Source organism: Helianthus annuus, chromosome 6 (assembly GCF_002127325.2).
Source record: "Helianthus annuus cultivar XRQ/B chromosome 6, HanXRQr2.0-SUNRISE, whole genome shotgun sequence".
NCBI lineage: Eukaryota > Viridiplantae > Streptophyta > Magnoliopsida > Asterales > Asteraceae > Helianthus > Helianthus annuus.
Window position 1 is genome coordinate 54,870,103 of NC_035438.2, and position 20,730 is coordinate 54,890,832.

Here is a 20,730-nt window from a genome sequence, read left to right on the forward strand (position 1 = left end):
ACTACAATGTTTCTATCAACCAATTACCCCAAATCGGTATTTGTCACTCGACTGCATCTGTGACTATGGTCAGATCGCCCATTGGCTAACCCTTTGTCCAATGGTGACGGGTATCAAGTAATGTATACAAAACCCCACATACCGGCAGTAATTGAAGATTACAAAAACTTAATCCCTGTAATTATAACTGGAAAACATTTTAGGTTTTTGTAAAGCATTTTGATAAAAAGAGAATGACTCACATTGCAGATTTAAACGGGCAGAGTCTAGCCTACTGATTAGCCTTGTAACCTAATTCAAATAACAATGCACACGAAAACTAGGTTAGTAACTTTAATCCAACTTTTTACGACAACCCACGAGATACAAACCCTCACAATGAATGACAAAGTGCGATACTTAATATCCATCGAATTCACGACGAATGACAAATTATAACCCTAATGTGGGCAGCACTTAAACATCCATCGGATAGTTCCAATCGATCAGACATTGAATCGTAATAGTGATCGAGTTATTACCCTGTTGTCACGGCAGCGTTTCGTGTTTGTGTGTGTTTTTGTAGTAAACAGCGTATAACTCAGCGTACAATTCGAATTTTGACGTCGAAACAAGCAAACAGTTCAAGTCCCAAACCCCTGGATTTATAGCCCAAATTTGGACCTCCCACGTGTCGCGACAGGATCACCTGTCCCTGTCGCGTGTCGCGGGGCAATCCAAAGTAGGCTAGGCCTGCTTTGTCACCTACTTAGGCCTGCTGAGTTGACGAAATTCGAAATTACGTGTTTTAGAATCATTTTCGAAGGATAAACATAATTAGGGGATACTCCCTTGAGCTTTAGGGGGCCCTGATCCTGATTTTAATTGTTCTGAAAATTTTAGGCGTTATGGAATAATACGTGGGGGTCTCAATTAGGGTTTCCTATTAAACAAAATAAAATGAGAAATAGTAATTTTTGCGAGAGTTGTTACACCTACACCACCGCACCGCACAACTCCTTTGATTCAAGAATCTTGTTCTTTTTCAAGAACCCTAATTAGATATTGAAAAAATATCCAATCTTTAGCTGTTAAATCACTTAAGTTGGCCCTAATTTGAAAAGGGTTTGGATTAAACATAGTTTCTTGGGGTTTACAGGGTGGGTTTGTTGTTTAACCCTCAAATTGTTGCTAAATTGAATTTGAAAAATTAGGGGGGGGGGGTTATGGTTAAAAATTGAATCTTGAATCTTGATATTGGGGTTTGATGAGATGAAGGAAAATGCAGCAGCTTTACATACTGCTATGAATTCCGTACAAGCCTTGGGTAAAGAGGTAGCAGGGTCTAAGGTTTTGGAGATTGATGAAGATAGTTAGAGAGAGATGGAGATAGTTGATAGTTGGTGGTGTAAAGACAGTGATTTGTAGAGAGAGAGAGAGACGGGAGAGGGTGACTGAGTTTCTAGAGAGAGAGATATATGAGATTATGATTATTGTATATATTTTATAAGTTTTTAGTTTCGTTTTTGTTTTATTTATAAAATATTTTAATTAGATTGGTAAAAAAACTAAAGTGGCCTTATATAAATAAACTAAACTAAAATTTGTAACGAGTTTTTCAAATAAAGGATTAAAAAGTATAATTTACCCATTAAACAAAGGAAAAATTTAATTTCTCCATTATTTTAAGAACCAACTTTATTCATGAAGATAAAAAGAAAGCAATAGCCTTTTTAGCAGCATCCAATAATAAAGACAATCTTATTGCAATAAGCAAGTCTATCCAGTGGGTTCCACATGATTCACCCATCACCCGCGAATATTTCCTCTTCCTTCAGCCGTCCGGTCGAAAACGACCCCTAAAGTGTCTTCCAGCCCAAACAAGGACGAGGATAAACACTTTCTTTCTCCAAATCAACCTCAATTTCCCACTTTTTCTGCCAGTTTTTCATTGGGTTTTGGTCAAGAACTGAAGAAGAAGAACAAGTAGAAAGCCCAAAAATTTCAGGGTTTTTCTTTGATAGTTCTAAAAACAAGTACGTATTAAAGTTTGTGTATTTTGTTTTTGGTCTGGTAACTGTTCGACGAAATGCCTCAGTGAGTATTTTCTTGAATTAGTCTTCGAAAAAGATTTCTTTTTTTTTTTTTGTGTAGAAATTTAAGATTGATTGCATTTTTCTTGTGTTTTGATTGCTACTAGCAGGTTGTTTAATTGAGTATGCATGCTTTAGAAATGCGAAAAGATTCACGCATCTTAGTTTTTTTTTTTTTTTTTTTTTTTTTTTTTTTTTTTTTTTTTTTTTAATGGCCAAAAAAAACTTTTTATGGGTATTTTTATGCTTATGAAGATGAATCATAAACTTGAATATGGGTCTACTTTAGTGTAGAAATCTAAGATTGATTGCCTTTTTCTTTTGTTTTGATTGTTACTTGCAGGTTTAATTGACAATGAGTATACCTGCTTTAGAAATGTGAAAAGATTCATGCATCTTAGTTTTTTATGGCCAAAAAAGCACTTTTTTATGGGTTTTTTTTTTTTTTTTTTTTTGCTTTTGAAGATGAATCAAAAACTTGAATATGGGTTTACTTTAGTAGTGTATATGCTTGTGGATTCAGGGTTTACTTTTGTGTGGATTGTTGTTGATTAAAAGTGAGATTTTTTTTACTTTATCATGAGGAGAACCATGTGCACAAAGATCTCAATTTATTTTTTACTTGATTACTTTTGCTACTTGCTTTTTTGTAGCTGCTGTTGTTTCCCCTGTCCTAATCAGATTTTCAATGAATCAAAATTCAAAATCTTATTTTAAATTATTCTTTACCATCACTAGAGAATCTTATTTATGTGTTTCTTGTGTTTTTCAACTTATTTATGTGTGTCCTGTATTTTTTTCTGTTTATCCTCATACTCATAGTAGTGATTTTTCAGGACCACCAGATTCATTTTCAGTTTTTTTTTTTTTTTTTTTTTTTTTTTTGTATTATAATTCAGAATCTTGAAAATCAGGAACAGCCTATAGATACAGCTTATTAAAGCTTTTTTCGCCTGTGAAATGTCGAATTGGCACTTCACTTGTCTAATGCCTAGGATCGATTTCTCAGGTACTCGAACCTAATTTGTTTAACTCTTGAACCATCATGTAGATACCATGTAATGTTAATGATACCAAAGAATCTTGGGGAATATGGGTAGATTGGTAATTTTAGCTTCTAAATTTGCTGAAAGAATGTAACTTTTATAAAAAAAAAAAAAAAAAAAAAAAAAAAAAAAAAAAATTTACATGATGATGAGAATATTTTGTATTTTGAAGCTAGAATTCTCTGTACTATGACTACGTAACCACTAACCGGGATCATATAGGAGAATCTAGATTATTAGTTTTTCGGCGATTTCATTTAGAAGTGTCGGTAGAGCCGTTCTAACAACATAATCTGTGTAAGATTTCAGCAGAACGTGTTTTTCTTTGATGCATATATTACTGAATTCAGGATATCATCTTCATTTTCTGTATTTGTTATTGTGTGTGAGAGATTTTGATTTTAATATAAACTGCTTGATTGATTTCATATCTTTATTGTTGTTTTCAGAGAAGATACTCCTCGTGTCATCGAAATCTTTAGAGGACAGTTTCTGGCCAAGAATGTAGCTCAATATTAATCATTTCGCATGTGAAATTTTGTTGAAAAAACAACAAGGACGTAAAATGGGTGACCGTAGATCAAACCGCGCCACACTAAGAGACAAATTCGAACTGGAGAAATTCCGTTCCAAAGTTGCAAAGAGTGTACCCGAGACGGAATCATCACCTTCAAGCTTTGACCAAAAGCAAAAGTCAACGGAGACGGAAGAAATCGTCAAACACATGAAACATTTACCAAGTTATCTCGAACGAGGAAAACCGTTTCAAGATCGAGCTTTGAGTTTTGGAGTCATGGACTGGGCCCGCTTAGAGAAATGGCAAAATCAACGTTATAAACACGGTTTTGTTAAAAATATCAAATGTTCACCGTCTAGCAGCTATTCTTCGTTGTTTTCGGCTGACGGATCGTCTCCTAGATCTAGTAGAGATCAAAGCCGCTCTCCCGCTCGTCCAAAAGTTCATCGCGTAACTCTTCAATCCCATTTTAAAGCTTCCCCTAACGAAGATTTCACTCCAAACGTCAAATCTTGTCCGGAAAGCGATCGAAGTTTTCAATCGTTTAAAGATTCTCCGAAACAATCATGTTCGAAGGGGAAGTTGAAGATTCAAGACGAGTCCGTAAGCGATAATAACAATTCAAATACATCCACATTTCAATACAAAGCTATAAACGTTAAAAACTCACGAAGGGAACTCGATGTTTCAAGAAAGAGTTCAATCGATTCTTCGAAGAACTCCGGTTTAAAATCTCGAAGTACGTCCCCACTTCGTCGTTTTAGCTTTAGTCTGAAATCTGGTACCGAAAGAGCAGATTCTCCTGTTTCTCAAGATTCAAATACGGATAGAAACCGGTCTAATTCAAGCCCGTTAAGGAGGTTATTAGACCCGATATTTCTGTCAAAGGAGATGCGCTATAACGATTCAAGAACAAAAGCGAAACTTGATTTCGAAAATGAAATTACAGTTGATGATGGTTCGTCGTCATCATGGAAGCAAGCTCTTTTTCAGACAACGGTCAAGAACGAGCGTCTTTTGTTTACATTTGCAGTTGAAAACAACAAGGAAATACTTGCAGCCACCGTGACAAGTTTAACTTCCGTAAAAGATAATAACAGAAGTTTTCTCTATACGTTTTTCACTGTACACGAGGTGAAGAAAAAGACGATAAGTTGGTTAACTCAGGGTAACAAGAGTAAAGATCATGGTTATGTACCTAACGTAACCGCTCAAATGAAGGTCTCGAGTTCTCTTTCCGACACTCGGGAATTTGTTTTGTTTTCCGTGAACCAGAGTATCCAGCCGCAAGAAGAACTGGAAGCCGTTGTTGTGAAGTTTTCACGAAAGTCAAACGGTGAAGATAACCAAGAAAGCTTTAGCACAACGGTTATTCTACCTGGTGGCACTCATGGGGTGCCGAGTAAAGGAGAACCTTCGCCGTTGGTTGATCGATGGCGGTCCGGTGGGGTGTGTGATTGCGGTGGCTGGGATGTCGGCTGCCGTTTAAGAACCTTTTCTAGCCAGGCACAGTCTAGTGGATCGAGATCAGACAACGTTCACATGACTGCGCGCCAGTTTGAGCTTTACTCTCAGGTATGATAATTTTATTCAAATTTATATAATACTGGTATTTTGACCCGCCCCGCAACGCGGTGGCGTTGAAACTTAAAGCAACTCGAACGTATACCTTCAAATATTTGACCTGACTTGTTTTCGAACAAAATTTACATCAAAACGTAGACCAACTGAAAACGCACATGAAAATAAGCACGAAAACGTGTTATGTCTGACCTGACTCATTACCGAGAAAATTTACGTCGAAACATAAACCATCTTGGATTTATAACGAAACTTACTTAAAAATAAGCACGTAAGAAAATAGTGTTTTTTACGTTAAAGTTAAAGAATGGTACCACGCGTTGCAGGCTTGCAGCCATGGTTTTAAATAACGTTTGAGGTGTGCGCCTCGAGGTGAAACGGCCAAAAAACGAGTATGAGGCGCGCCTCATGGTGTTTTTAATGTATATGCGCCTCAGAGGGGCTGAGGCGCTGCGCCTCAGGGGATTTTGATAGTTGTTTTTGATGTTTTTGACTTTTTGTGTCAATTTCAAGCATTTAATGCCTTTTTAAGTGTGTTTTTTGATGATTTTGATGAATCTGATGATGAAATTAGTTAGTATTATTATTTTTATATTTATTTATTAATACCGCCTCGGCCTTAAGCCTCGTTTCGTCTCGAGGCTTATGCCTCATGAGGCGAAGGGAAAACGCCTCGAAATTCATTTCCTTTCTTTTAAACCTTGGTTGCAGCGGAGTCGTAACGTAAAGTAACTCGAATTTATACCACCTAGTGAAAACGTATTATATTTGACCCAACTCGTTTCCGAACAAAATGTAGACCAACAAAAAACGTACATAAAAATAAGCACGTAAAACTCGAGGGGTCAAAATGACATTTTACAAAGTTTTTAGAAAGTTGAGGGGTGCAAGTGGCAATGCTAAAAGTTGAAGGGTTGAACACACCAAAAGGAAAAAAAAAAACAGAAAAAAAAAACCATGTGTTGATGGCATTGTTGTAAATTTGATAAAGAAAAATAATAAAAAACAGAGGTTGTGTCTTAGGGACTATTCCTAGTACACCTCTTTTGTTATATGTATAATGTGATTATATTCAACTCATGAAAATATATGATCACTTATTTTTTATATAATTTATCAACAGGGTGAATTTCAAAACAAAAGACCCATTTTCAGCCTCTCTCCATTGAAGGAAGGTATATTTTCGATCGACTTCAATTCGTCGTTGTCGCCACTACAGGCGTTCTCAATATGTATATCATATGTGGAATCCCGCAAGATGACTCAGCACACACAGCTTAAAACACACTCTCCCCAGCTGGTTCCTCGAATGTATACCCCGATTCCGCGTGTTAAGAAAAGCGTAATGGGAAAGGTCACTTAGTTGTAACTATTTAGTCATGTAAGGTTTACCATCAGTCTACAATATCGATTATGTAATTTGCATAATTTTGTTTTATAAACTTATTTGGATTAGATCATATGAATAATATCAGAGCTAAGCTTATTCCCCCATTCATAGCAATCTTCTTTTTTTAAACGAGTTGGCGGGTTGTAAACGGGTTGTAAGTGGTTGAATCTGGCCCGTTTGATTAAACGGGTTAAACACCTGTTTGTTAAATGGGTTAGAGATATAACCCAAATCTTCTAACCCGTATTACTGTAGTATCTGGCCTTTAAAAGTACAGTGTACCGACTGCAAGCTTCTAGTACAGTAGTACTAGCTTAACCGAACGGCCCTTGTGACCTTTCTAGCAAATTTGGCCCCAGCTGGCTCACTTCCCAGCCCATTAGTCCATTGGCTAGAATGTCGCCACTTCTTGGGATCAAGATTCACAGAAAAATCAGACAAAACACTCCCCATAATACAATCTGGACTGAACCGGGTGTTCTTCGGTTCGGTTTTCGTGTTCTTTAGTTTGAAGGTTTTTTTCGACAGAAGCGGACCGAACCAAATTCAGGTTGTTCAGAACCAAACCAAACCGAAAACTGAATTCAAGTTTGGTTCGCTTTTGCCCCCAAAGTATTTTAATAACCATTATTTGTTATTAGATTGGGTTGGGCTAGAAAAGATAGGACTAAGATTGTAATTGGGTTGGGCTTAAGTAACAAATCTTAAATAACAGTTCTCAGTTCTGCTATTCGGTTTATTCAGTTTGATTCGTATTTAGATTTTTGGAAGTGGAAACCGAATACCTAATTTGGTTCGGTTGGAAACTTCTTAAATCGGTTTGAAACCGAATATAGAACACCCTCATTCAGAAGAATAAATTAGCAAAAACGGACCCTTTTTATTTAGTAACGAACACATGGACCATTATCCCCTTATCTAAATGTAGCCGTGGTTTGAAACCGCAACAGAGCCGTCCCCGAAAACTCTCGAAAAAATTTAGGTCTCGGGCGACGAAAAAAATTGGGCCCAAAATTATGGTTAAGGGTAAATGAATTACAAAAATAAAAACTTAGTTTGAGATAGTTTTTGCCACTACACCACCAATATTTTTTGCATAATAAATAGATGAATCTATCTATTATACTAAAGCAAAATAAAGGTTGACTTTTTGACCTTGAGGTGGCATATCTCTTTAACCAGAGAATTGGGATTTTGAGCGCCATTTTGATTCTTCCTACCTACTCTTCGTCAATTTTGGTAACCTAATCAATTCTCTCAATCAGTAAGGCAAATTGATTTCTCTTTAAATCTCAAAACCAAATCAAATTGATTTCTTTCACCCACGTTCAATTTTACAAACCCTAAATCTCATCTACGGCTTCATCTGTAGCGATTGTACTTGGCCATACCCACTTCAGAAATCCCTATAACTCAATCATTCGAACTCTCATCTAGGTATGTTTTCTTTGATTTTTATGATGTAATCCGATTAGAGCATCAGCCGATTCTCATTTTCATTCGAAATCTTCAATTGCATATTTTCTGATTACTTCAGTTCAGATGGCATCTTTGTCCGATTCTCATCTAGGCAATTCTCAGAAACCCTAATTCAAAACCAGTCGAAGTCGAATCTGCTCCATGTATGTTTAATCTTAAAATTCTTTGATTCTACAATATTTTTCTGTTCGTTTTTTCATTTTGTCCATGTATGTATGTATGTATAGATATGTGGAACTAATCATTGATATGCATATAGATTTGTGGGAGTTGTGAAATTAATTGTGAGTGTAGGCATTCAACGATTTTAATCGTGTCAGGAGACATGTTTCTTCTCACAAGGCGAATGAATCTTCAATTCATGTTTGAATGTGTTAGAAAAAAGGAACGATTTTTGTGGGATCAGTCAAGATAGCAACATCATCTCCCAAAATTAGAAGATCTGTCCAGCTCATTGACAACCTAGCGTCCAACCAAGACTTTAGTTATTTCCTTCTTTACGGTCTTGTATCATCTTATAAATTCATGTTCTTTATTCCAATGAAAACACAATAAAAATACAATCAATACAATCAATTCTCTTATTCTCTTTTCTCTGTTACTAGTCAATATGGTATCAGAGCAGTGTTTCTGATTCCTGAAACAATTTGCTCATCATCTACAGTCTATCTGAAAGGAATCCCAAACTCAAACCAAAATCAAAACTCCCAAAAACCTCAAACCAAAATCAAACAAACCTGTTCAGTCAAACCACCGCAAAACCAAGCCCGCAACAAAGACCTTCCGTTGCTACCCAAACCGAAAACCACTGCTGCCGTGAATCGCAGTCGCGATTCCGTCACCGCCATTCATCTTCAGCCGCCACGATTAGGGTTGAGTTGCAGGTGTCTTCTCCTGGTGAAGAAGAAAAGAAAGACGACGCATTCATCTTCTCGTTTTCCGGCGATTGCAGGTTCTCTCCGGCGATTACAGGTTCCGGTGACCATTTGTTTTTTTTTTCGTGAGTGGAGAGATGTGGTGAATAGCTTTGAAGGTGATTGTTATTATTGACAAAAGGCTGATTGGAATATAGGTCTTTAAATAAAAAAAATAATAAAAAAAGAGGAATGTGCTCACGTGTGTTTTTTGTCTAAAGAAAAAAAAGGAGGAGAAAATCTTTTTTGGTGGGGATAAGGATTTAAAAGGAGGTCGGGGAGCAAGTGTAGAAACTGAAAAAAGAAAATGGGAAATAAATCTTGGATTTTCGATTGTGGGGCAACCGACACCATGACATATGAAATTTCTGATTTGGTGTCAACATCCAAACCGGGAAAAACTCATATTCAAACTGCGAATGGAGAGGTTATGCGTGCAGAAGGAGGAGGAACAATTGAAATCTCTCCAACATTAAAACTCTCAAATTGCCTTTATGTTCCATCATTGTCACACAAATTACTATCAATTAGTCATGTGACAAAAGAACTAAATTGTATAGTGCTAATGCATCCCACCTTTTGTATCTTACAGGATATCAGGACGGGGACGATTATTGGACGTGGCACTGAGCGTCAGGGGTTGTACTATGTGGATGAGGTGGCTCAACAAGGTACTGTGATGCTGGCTCATGGAACTACAAACCGGGAAGCATGGTTATGGCATAGGCGTCTCGGACATCCATCTTCTGGGTATCTACATCTTTTATTCCCTAAACTCTTTTCTCCTCGTGATAAAATAAATTGTGAAACTTGTTTTCTTGCTAAAAGCCATCGACAACCTTTCAAGCCAAATAATACAAGAGTTAATGTGCCTTTCTCATTAATTCATTCTGATGTATGGGGTCCGTCCCCTATTACGGGGGGGCAAGGCTTTCGTTATTTCTTGCTATTCATAGATGATTGTACCCGTATGACGTGGGTTTATTTCTTGAAACACAAGTCTGAAGTTTTTGAAAAATTTACTATATTCCATACTATGATTCACACTCAATTTCAAAAAGAAATTCAAATTCTTCGATCCGACAATGGGGGGGAATTCGTTAATGCATCCATAAAACAGTTTTGCCAAACCAAAGGGATAATTCACCAAACCACCTGTCCACATACTCCTGAACAAAATGGAGTCGCCGAACGCAAAAACCGTATAATTCTTGAGATGACTCGGGCCTTCCTAATCGAATCCAAAGTCCCTAAATTTTTTTGGCCCGAAGCAGTCGCTTCTTCTGTATACCTCATAAATCAACTTCCTACAAAAATTCTTGAACTAAAAACCCCCATACAAGCCCTAGAAAAATTTGCCAAGATCCCTCCTCCTCTTACTCTTGAACCACGAATTTTTGGCTGCTCAGCCTTTGTTCACATACCCAAAACCAATCGAACAAAACTTGACCCGTGTGCCGAGAAATGTGTGTTTGTGGGCTATGGAGTTAATCAAAAAGGTTATCGTTGTTATAACCCAAAAACACGCCACACACATACTACTATGAACCTTGACTTTCTTGAAACAGAATACTTCTATAATACCCAACCCAATGGTCAGGGGGAGAACGAACACATAGACACACTGGGTTGGCTGACTCGATTCCCATCGTCTGAGGAAGTCATAACCAGAGAAGATCACAGTACCAAAGGAGAATCACCGCCTGACACAAACACACAACCAACTGAGCACAGTGTCACTGAAGAAAATCCCTCCAACCTGATGCCCGAGGTAAGTAATAATGAAATTCCCGAAAATTCTGATGTTTCCCCTAATCATTATGAATGTGAGCACACAGAACAGGAGCAAGCTGAGCAAAGTTCTCCTACTTTCCCTAATCATGGTGATGGTGAACACATAGAACCGGTGACAACAGCAGAGCACATTGAACCAAGAGAAGCACCAGAACGGTATGTGTTGCCACCAAGGGCAAATAGGGGAGTTCCTCCCAAGCGATATTCCCCAGAGAAGGAATCTCGAAACTCAAATTATCCAGTAGCCAACATAGCCAGGGGGAGCCTGTCTCAGGAAGCTAAAGCGTTTGTTTCCTCATTATATTCTGAACATACTCCAACCAATGTAAAACAAGCCTTAGAATCTGAGAACTGGAAAAAAGCAATGAGAACAGAAATGGAGGCCTTGATGAAAAATGATACATGGGAAAAGTGTACTCTTCCTTCAGGAAAGAAACCCGTGGGATGTCGCTGGGTTTTTACAGTGAAGTACAAGTCAGATGGAACCATTGAGAGGTACAAAGCCCGACTGGTAGCTAAAGGATATACTCAAACATACGGGATCGACTACTTGGAAACCTTCTCACCAGTGGCCAAAATTAACACTATCAGAGTCCTCTTCTCAATAGCTGCAAACAAAAATTGGCCACTTCATCAGTTTGACGTAAAGAACGCTTTTCTGCATGGAGAATTAACAGAAGAAGTTTACATGGAAGCTCCTCCTGGTTTTGCAACAGATTTCAAGACAGGTGAAGTATGTCGGTTAAAAAAATCCCTTTATGGTCTAAAGCAATCTCCTCGAGCGTGGTTTGGTAGATTTACACTCGCAATGAAAGGATATGGATTCAAACAAAGCAACTCGGACCACACTTTGTTCATCAAACAAAGAGGAAGACTTGTGACATGTCTAATTGTATATGTTGATGATATGATCATTACGGGGAATGACAAGGAAGAGATGATAAAATTAAAAGAGAGCCTGTTCCGAGAATTCGAAATGAAAGACTTGGGAAGACTTAAGTATTTTCTTGGAATTGAAGTACTAAGGTCCAAACGAGGAATCTTTATTTGCCAGAAAAAATATATCCTAGATATGCTAGCCGAAACGGGAATGATCGATTGCAAACCAGCAGATACACCAATGATGGTGAATCATAAACTTCAAATGGAGGAAGGAGCAAAACTAGTCGAAAAAGAGAGGTATCAACGGCTAGTAGGAAAGCTGATATATCTGTCACACACACGACCTGACATAGCTTATGCAGTAAGTGTTGTTAGCCAGTTTATGCACCAGCCTCAAATAGCACACATGGGAGCAGTATGTAGAATCATGAGATATCTCAAAGGTACAATTGGCCATGGAGTCCTCTTTAAATCAAACGGACATCTGAAAATTCAAGGGTACACTGATGCAGACTGGGCTGGAGATAAAGGGGATCGAAGATCAACATCAGGGTACTTCACCCTAGTCGGAGGAAATCTAGTTACCTGGAGAAGCAAGAAGCAAAAGGTGGTTGCTTTATCCAGTGCAGAAGCTGAATTTCGAGGAATAGCACGAGGCTTGACAGAAATACTATGGATACGGAAGCTTCTGACTGAAGTCGGTTTTCCTCCGACAGAACCAACTAGAATCATGTGTGACAACAAAGCAGCTATTCAAATCTCAGAAAATCCGGTTCAGCATGATCGTACAAAGCATGTAGAAGTAGATAGACACTTCATTAAAGAAAAGCTAGAATCAGGGATACTTGAACTACCTTTTGTGCGGTCTGAAGATCAATTAGCAGATATCCTAACAAAGGCGGTTAATGAGAGGATATTCAGCAAATGCCTAAACAAGTTAAGTATTGGAGATCCCACTACTCAACTTGAGGGGGAGTGTTAGAAAAAAGGAACGATTTTTGTGGGATCAGTCAAGATAGCAACATCATCTCCCAAAATTAGAAGATCTGTCCAGCTCATTGACAACCTAGCGTCCAACCAAGACTTTAGTTATTTCCTTCTTTACGGTCTTGTATCATCTTATAAATTCATGTTCTTTATTCCAATGAAAACACAATAAAAATACAATCAATACAATCAATTCTCTTATTCTCTTTTCTCTGTTACTAGTCAATAGAATGTTCATCCAGGTTTGATTTCGTGTTGAATTGACAATTTTTTTTTCTGAAAAATTGTTAGATGTTTATTTATATTTGTTTTTTGATTTGTTTTTGGGTTATTGAACTTTGTTATTTTGTTTAGATTTTAGGTTTTATTGTTTTGGGTTTTCTGAACTTTGAAGCCCCAATTAGATTCTTAAACTTTAAGTTTGTTGATTACTGTTATTTACGAGATGTAATTGATGGGTATATTGCTCTTGTGGTTAACTAATAAAATTTGTAGATCAATTTGTTGTGAAGTGATAATTGTAAGATGAGAAATTTGGATTGGATAGTCATTTGGCTTTGAATTATTATTATTTTGTGTTTGTTGGTAATTGTTTAGAGATTATAAGAAATTATAAAATTGAAATGACCTGAATACACAATTTTAATTCTAAAGATTGCTGGTGGAGATACTGTTGTTGAGGGATTCAAAGCTGCAGAATGAATGGTGGGCTGAGAGCCTTAGGACAGAAGCTTGATCTTTCACTCGTGAGTTGTGATGTAGATGTTGTAGCTGCAGGTTTGTTCTAATCTACTTATGTTGACCTATAATTGACATGTTAGATGTCATTGTTTGCCTTTTTTATGCCAAATTTTCTTCATGGGCATTTACTAAAAATGTGGTTTATCACGTTCAGGTAAGAGACCAAACATTGAGTTGGATAAAGAGCATTATAGAACAGATGGTCATTGCAAATTGTGGAAAAAAGGCGGTTATCATCTTAATTTTTTTTTCATGTATTTATTTTGTATTGACTTTATATATTGTTTAATATATTATTTATATAATAAAATAATTGCAATTATAGGTAGAAGCTCGCTTACACTCGCTTACTATCCAATTATAGGTAGACCAAACATCGAGTTGGATAAAGAGCATTATAGAACAGATCGAGACTCCTGACCTCAAAAAGGTTGGTAGTTTATATTTTATTTTAATTATATTATTTTCATGTTTATATCAACAACTAACAACTGATTGTATACATTTTTGTTATGGTTTACTTTCAGGTAGTTGCTAAGTTATCAAATGTATATCCAAAGGACACAGAAGCTCCAGCTGGTGGTGTTGATCACATGACAAAACTATCATATTTGCATGAGCCAGGAGTCCTGCAGAAGTTAAGAATTAGATACGAACTCAATGACATTTTTTATGCCAAATTTTCTTCATGGGCATTTACTAAAAATGTGTTTTATCACATTCAGGTAAGAGACCAAACATTGAGTTGGATAAAGAGCATTATAGAACAGATGGTCATTGCAAATGGTGGAATAAAGGCGGTTATCATCTTAATTTTTTTCATGTATTTATTTTGTATTGAGTTTATATATTGTTTAATATATTATTTATATAATAAAATAATTACAATTATAGGTAGAAGCTCGCTTACACTCACTTACTATCCAATTATAGGTAGACCAAACATCGAGTTGGATAAAGAGCATTATAGAACAGATCGAGACTCCTGACCTCAAAAAGGTTGGTAGTTTATATTTTATTTTAATTATATTATTTTCATGTTTATATCAACAACTAACAACTGATTGTATACATTTTTGTTATGGTTTACTTTCAGGTAGTTGCTAAGTTATCAAATGTATATCCAAAGGACACAGAAGCTCCAGCTGGTGGTGTTGATAACATGACAAAACTATCATATTTGCATGAGCCAGGAGTCCAGCAGAAGTTAAGAATTAGATACGAACACAATGACATTTTTTATGCCAAATTTTCTTCATGGGCATTTACTAAAAATGTGTTTTATCACGTTCAGGTAAGAGACCAAACATTGAGTTGGATAAAGAGCATTATAGAACAGATGATCATTGCAAATGGTGGAAAAAAGGCGGTTATCATCTTAATTTTTTTCATGTATTTATTTCGTATTGAGTTTATATATTGTTTAATATATTATTATTTGTATAATAAAATAATTGCAATTATAGGTAGAAGCTCGCTTACACTCACTTACTATCCAATTATAGGTAGACCAAACATCGAGTTGGGTAAAGAGCATTATAGAACAGATCGAGACTCCTGACCTCAAAAAGGTTGGTAGTTTATATTTTATTTTAATTAAATTATTTTCATGTTTATATCAACAACTAACAACTGATTGTATACATTTTTGTTATGGTTTACTTTCAGGTAGTTGCTAAGTTATCAAATGTATATCCAAAGGACACAGAAGCTCCAGCTGGTGGTGTTGATCACATGACAAAACTATCATATTTGCATGAGCCAGGAGTCCTGCAGAAGTTAAGAATTAGATACGAACTCAATGACATTTTTTATGCCAAATTTTCCTCATGGGCATTTACTAAAAATGTGTTTTATCACGTTCAGATAAGAGACCAAACATTGAGTTGGATAAAGAGCATTATAGAACAGATGGTCATTGCAAATGGTGGAAAAAAGGCGGTTATCATCTTAATTTTTTTCATTTATTTATTTTGTATTGAGTTTATATATTGTTTAATATATTATTTATGTAATAAAATAATTGCAATTATAGGTAGAAGCTCGCTTACACTCACTTACTATCCAATTATAGGTAGACATAACATCGAGTTGGATAAAGAGCATTATAGAACAGATCGAGACTCCTGAACTCAAAAAGGTTGGTAGTTTATATTTTATTTTAATTATATTATTTTCATGTTTATATCAACAACTAACAACTGATTGTATACATTTTTGTTATGGTTTACTTTCAGGTAGTTGTTAAGTTATCAAATGTATATCCAAAGGACACAGAAGCTCCAACTGGTGGTGTTGATCACATGACAAAACTATCATATTTGCATGAGCCAGGAGTCCTGCAGAACTTAAGAATTAGATACGAACTCAATGAAATTTACGTAGGCTACCTACCTACCTTCTTATATTGAAACATATAATTATTTTGTTTAATCCTCACATGTTTCAAAACCATTGCAGACTTACACCGGAAACATTCTAATTGCAATAAACCCGTTCCAAAAGTTACCTCATTTGTACGATGGTCATATGAAGGAAGAATATAAGGGAGCATTGTTTGGAGAACTAAGTCCGCATGTATTTGCAGTAGCTAATGCGTTTTACAGGTCTCTGTCATTTATTGAGTGGCCTAACAATTATTTTGCATTTTTTCAACATATAATTATGTTTAATGAAACTAGGGCTATGATTTAGGAGGGTAAAAGTAATTCTATTCTGGTCAGTGGTGAAAGTGGAACAGGTAAAACGGAGACAATCAAAATGCTTATGCAGTATTTAGCATATTTGGGTGGTCGGAAAGCTACTGAAGGACGCACAGTTGAACCACAAGCTCTAGAAATATGATACATGACGTATAGTTCTATATTAAAACTACTTAATTATTCTGTAATTTGGAGCTTGCCATAAATATACTCACATAAATATATACCTGACAGAGAACTAACCCAACTGAATGCATGCACCATTCACTAAGGTTAATCAGTTTTTACATGCTCACTTACTCCTTCGTATTCAATAACCTTCCATTTTTTTTTCTATTTTATTTGTTTATTTTATAGGATCCACCAGTTATGACGGAAGATATGCATGAAGAAAGACTCTATGCAGTTGAAGTCTTGGGGTATTAAGTATATTGAGTATTGGTGGTTTTCTAAACTATTCACTTTTATTAGAATTTTTTTTACCTGTTAGTGGTTACTAGGTTTTCTCAAAATTAGGTCCAACTGTAAGATTTTCATTTTCTTTTACAACTCAGGAAATTGATGCTTTAGATGTTAAGAAGAAACTCATGATTTGTTTTTGCTTCATGTCTCAATGTTACAACAAAACGGAGTCCGATTTCTTGCTTCTTCACCAACTAAAGGATGAACCCTCAATACAATTTGGTTAGTTGTTTTTTTTTCCAAGATTAGAACAATACTGTTATGTAAGAAATTCTTTTTAGATCCTATTATTCATATATCATCTCTGTGTATACATAATTATAGATCCTAAATCTCAATATCAATAATCTTAAATCCAAGATCACCTACATATAATATGTTTTTTTTTTAAATTTGAGGCCATATGGAAGTGGTGGCCCAAAGCGCTTGCTTTATTTCACTTCCCCTTGAGCCGGCCCTGCTCAAAGGATTTACCTCAATGGGAAAGTTTATAAAAGTGGTTAGGAGTTTGTTAGATGAGTATTAGTATAAATAGTAATGAATAAAGCAAGAGAGGCCAGGATTGAGTTTGTTTAGTTTGTTAGGCTCCTGCATATGCAGCGAGAAAGGGAATGGCCCTGAAACTATCTTTGTAATTTCCTTGCGGGTTTTTCCCTAATAAAAATCTTCCCGCCAATTTCCTTCTTACCTCCTCCAAACTAGATCTAACTTGTAATCCAATCGTCTCGGATTCCTATCGGAGTTCTAACCAACCGGGGTGTATATTGTCTTTGTCGGAGGTCACACACACTCCCATGCATCAAGTCAAGAGAATGTTAAGAAGATGTGTAGCTCAAGAGAATATTAAGGATGATTACGAGCTTGTAAAAGAATTTGAAAACCGTTATACCAATGGTGATTATTGATGGAATTGATGTCAAATAAAACCTTAGAGAGAAGTGAAAACAACATATGGAGAAACTAGATAAGATTACCTATACTTCAGGAAAGCTTTCAAGTACGGCTTTCTTAAAAGTAACAAGTTACTAACGATTTTTCTTTCCAAAAAGCTAGAAAAATATGGCCACTTTGAAGTTAAATCAACATACTTTCTAGCATTCGTGCAACTTCAACCAAATAATAACGCAAATTCAGTTTAAGAAAAAAAATTCCCCAAAAAGTACAAAATCATACTTATAATACAGACATTCACTTTATCAAAACACTTGCAGCATTCTAGTAAACTTTTCACAAATGAAACCAACCAGCTTTCAAATTCAAATAAACAGTAGTCAAGATTACAAACACACGACAAAAACCAAGTTCAGTACGGTTTTTTCTTCATTCATTCCTCATACTCACCCTCGCCCTCTTCTTCATCCTCATACTCTCCTTCATCATCAGCAGTGGCATCTTGATACTGCTGATATTCAGATACCAAATCATTCATGTTGCTCTCAGCCTCAGTGAACTCCATCTCATCCATACCTTCACCGGTGTACCAGTGCAAGAAAGCCTTCCTCCTGAACATAGCAGTAAACTGCTCGCTAACACGCCTAAACATTTCTTGAATGGATGTCGAGTTGCCAATGAAAGTGGAAGCCATTTTTAGACCGGTTGGTGGGATATCACACACAGTTGACTTCACATTGTTGGGGATCCACTCAACAAAGTAAGACGAGTTCTTGTTTTGAACGTTTAGCATCTGTTCATCAACTTCCTTGGTGCTCATCTTTCCACGGTAGATAGCAGATGCGGTTAAGTAACGCCCGTGTCGTGGGTCAGCAGCACACATCATGTTCTTGGCATCCCACATTTGCTGTGTGAGCTCTGGAACAGTGAGAGCGCGGTATTGCTGGGACCCACGTGAGGTGAGTGGAGCAAAACCAACCATGAAGAAGTGAAGACGCGGGAATGGGATAAGGTTTACTGCAAGTTTTCTCAGATCAGAGTTGAGCTGTCCTGGAAACCTTAGGCAGCATGTAACTCCCGACATGGTGGCAGAAATGAGATGGTTAAGATCACCAACTGTTAAAACAAATGGTCAGTAAGTACACAGTCAACAAGCGCACCGATTGCATGATACCAGATAATTCTAGTAGTATGGGAAACTTACAGCTCGGAGTTGTGAGTTTAAGTGTCCTAAAGCAAATATCATACAAGGCTTCATTGTCAAGAACCATACATTCATCCGCATTTTCAACAAGCTGGTGAACTGATAGTGTGGCATTGTAAGGTTCGACAACAGTATCTGAAACCTTAGGAGACGGAAATACAGAGAAGGTCATCATCATTCTGTCCGGATATTCTTCTCTGATCTTTGAGATTAGAAGTGTCCCCATACCAGATCCCGTCCCACCTCCTAGAGAATGGCACACCTGAAAACCTGCAAATCAAAGAATATTATCAATGTAAAATCCAAAACTACAATTTAAAACAAAATAAAGACCCTGCATCACAAATATCTATCTATGTGTATTGATCAAACGCAAGAGCCAATACACTTCACATACGTCAAACATGTTTTTATGTTTATGATTGATTAACAAACAGAATATGTAATGTAAATTACTTTTTCAGTACTTTTTAATTTTAAGCAGCTAGCATTCGTGAAACACTCGCCTCACGCCTCTGCTATTGAGACCAAAGCGCTTTGGTGCGACTTCGCACTTTTTAAAACCAAGGACTACACATGAGTATTAAAACGCACAAAATTCATCTTACCTAATTAACAAACACATACTAGATCTACAAAAACAATATATACACTTGCAAACAATCATCAAATAATATTTCTAGCACAAATATCCAAACAAAATCACATACACAGTTACACACAACTACATTCTAGATCTACAGTTTCCATAACAACATTCATACTCAACAAACTATCTACATCAACAAAACAGTAAATATACGAACATATACATATATATACCTTGCAAGCAATCACAATTCTCCGCTTCCTTCCTAACAACATCCAAAACCGAATCAATCAACTCAGCGCCTTCAGTATAGTGTCCTTTCGCCCAATTATTACCGGCACCACTCTGACCGAAAACAAAGTTATCAGGCCGGAAGATCTGACCGTACGCACCAGATCTGAGGCTGTCCATGGTTCCAGGCTCCAGATCCATGAGGACGGCGCGTGGAACGAACCTTCCGCCGCTGGCTTCGTTGTAGTAGACGTTGATACGCTCCAGCTGGAGCTCGGAGTCGCCGGTGTACTTGCCGGTGACGTCGATGCCGTGCTCGGCGCACACGACCTCCCAGAACTTGGCTCCGATCTGGTTGCCGCATTGGCCGCCCTGGATGTGGAGGATTTCACGCATTTTGGAAGGAGAGTGGTTAGGGTTTGGATGAGGATCTGGAGAGAAGGTGTGAGTGTGAGTGTGTGTGCTGGCGTTTTATATGGGATCAGGATATTTTGATTTGAATTTTGAAATTGTATTCAACTTTTGGAAGTGAATTAGAGTTAATTGCTCAAATGGTACCTATGTTATGTTTATATTACATGTTTAGTCATAAACTTTGAAAAATTACATGTGTGGTTCTTATTGATTTAAAACCTTAACGTAGAGGTTGTTAGAGTAGATGAACGTTAAGTTATCTTGTTAACTGTATTTAAAATGTTTCTTTTTACCCTTACTGATTAAGATAAAAGAATTTAAAGGAAAAAAAAACTCAAAATCAAATTTGAAATTTATTATAGATAACCGTCATTTTTATCTCTATCGCTAATTTACAAGGTTCGTTTTCTTCTTCAGCCAACTCACCTTGTTGGCCTCCTCCATCCTTCTTTTTCTTTTCTTTGATGAATTTTGAGATTTATTATATATAAGACCCATCATGTTTACCCCTATCGCTAATTTACTCGATTCTTTTTCTTCTTCAGCCAACTCACCTTGTTGGCCTCCTCCATCCTTCTTTTTCTTTTCTTTGATGAATTTTGAGATTTATATTATATATAAGACCCACCCTTTTTACCCCTATCGCTAATTTACTCAGTTCTTTTTCTTCTTCAGTCAATTCACCTTGTTATCATTCACCATCCCTCCTTTTCTTTTCTTTGATGAAAAAACACCACCCAACCCTGCCCCCTCCTCTATCATGTTCATCAAACTAGCCATCATCAACGCCCACCCTCACCTCAATGTCACTGCCATCCATATCCTAGTTGTTAA

General features: G+C 36.7%; 2 protein-coding genes and 1 long non-coding RNA gene across 4 annotated transcripts; 2 read left to right on the plus strand and 1 right to left on the minus strand.

The window, feature by feature from the left end:
• Positions 1-1,725: 1,725 nt before the first annotated feature.
• LOC110865506 lies at positions 1,726-6,714 on the plus strand. 2 transcript variants are annotated; one of them, XM_022114761.2, is made up of 3 exons: positions 1,726-2,015; positions 3,568-5,210; positions 6,340-6,714. In XM_022114761.2, the coding sequence occupies exons 2-3, from the start codon at positions 3,684-3,686 to the stop codon at positions 6,577-6,579; spliced, it is 1,767 nt and encodes a 588-aa protein (XP_021970453.1). In that variant the 5' UTR covers positions 1,726-2,015; positions 3,568-3,683; the 3' UTR covers positions 6,580-6,714. The 2 variants fall into 2 exon arrangements, with proteins under 2 accessions (XP_021970453.1, XP_021970454.1); XM_022114762.2 differs by lacking the exon at positions 1,726-2,015 and adding an exon at positions 2,913-3,081.
• Positions 6,715-14,915: 8,201 nt separating this feature from the next.
• Positions 14,916-16,485, plus strand: LOC110864002. The gene is made up of 4 exons (XR_002549536.2): positions 14,916-14,974; positions 15,072-15,543; positions 15,641-15,784; positions 15,864-16,485. It is a non-coding gene; the product is annotated as an uncharacterized LOC110864002 (long non-coding RNA).
• A 1,199-nt stretch (positions 16,486-17,684) lies between these two features.
• Positions 17,685-20,429, minus strand: LOC110865507 (tubulin beta-2 chain). The gene is made up of 3 exons (XM_022114765.2): positions 19,485-20,429; positions 18,663-18,932; positions 17,685-18,574 (listed from the first exon to the last, which is right to left on the minus strand). The coding sequence occupies exons 1-3, from the start codon at positions 19,876-19,878 to the stop codon at positions 17,892-17,894; spliced, it is 1,347 nt and encodes a 448-aa protein (XP_021970457.1). The 5' UTR covers positions 19,879-20,429; the 3' UTR covers positions 17,685-17,891.
• Positions 20,430-20,730: the final 301 nt, after the last annotated feature.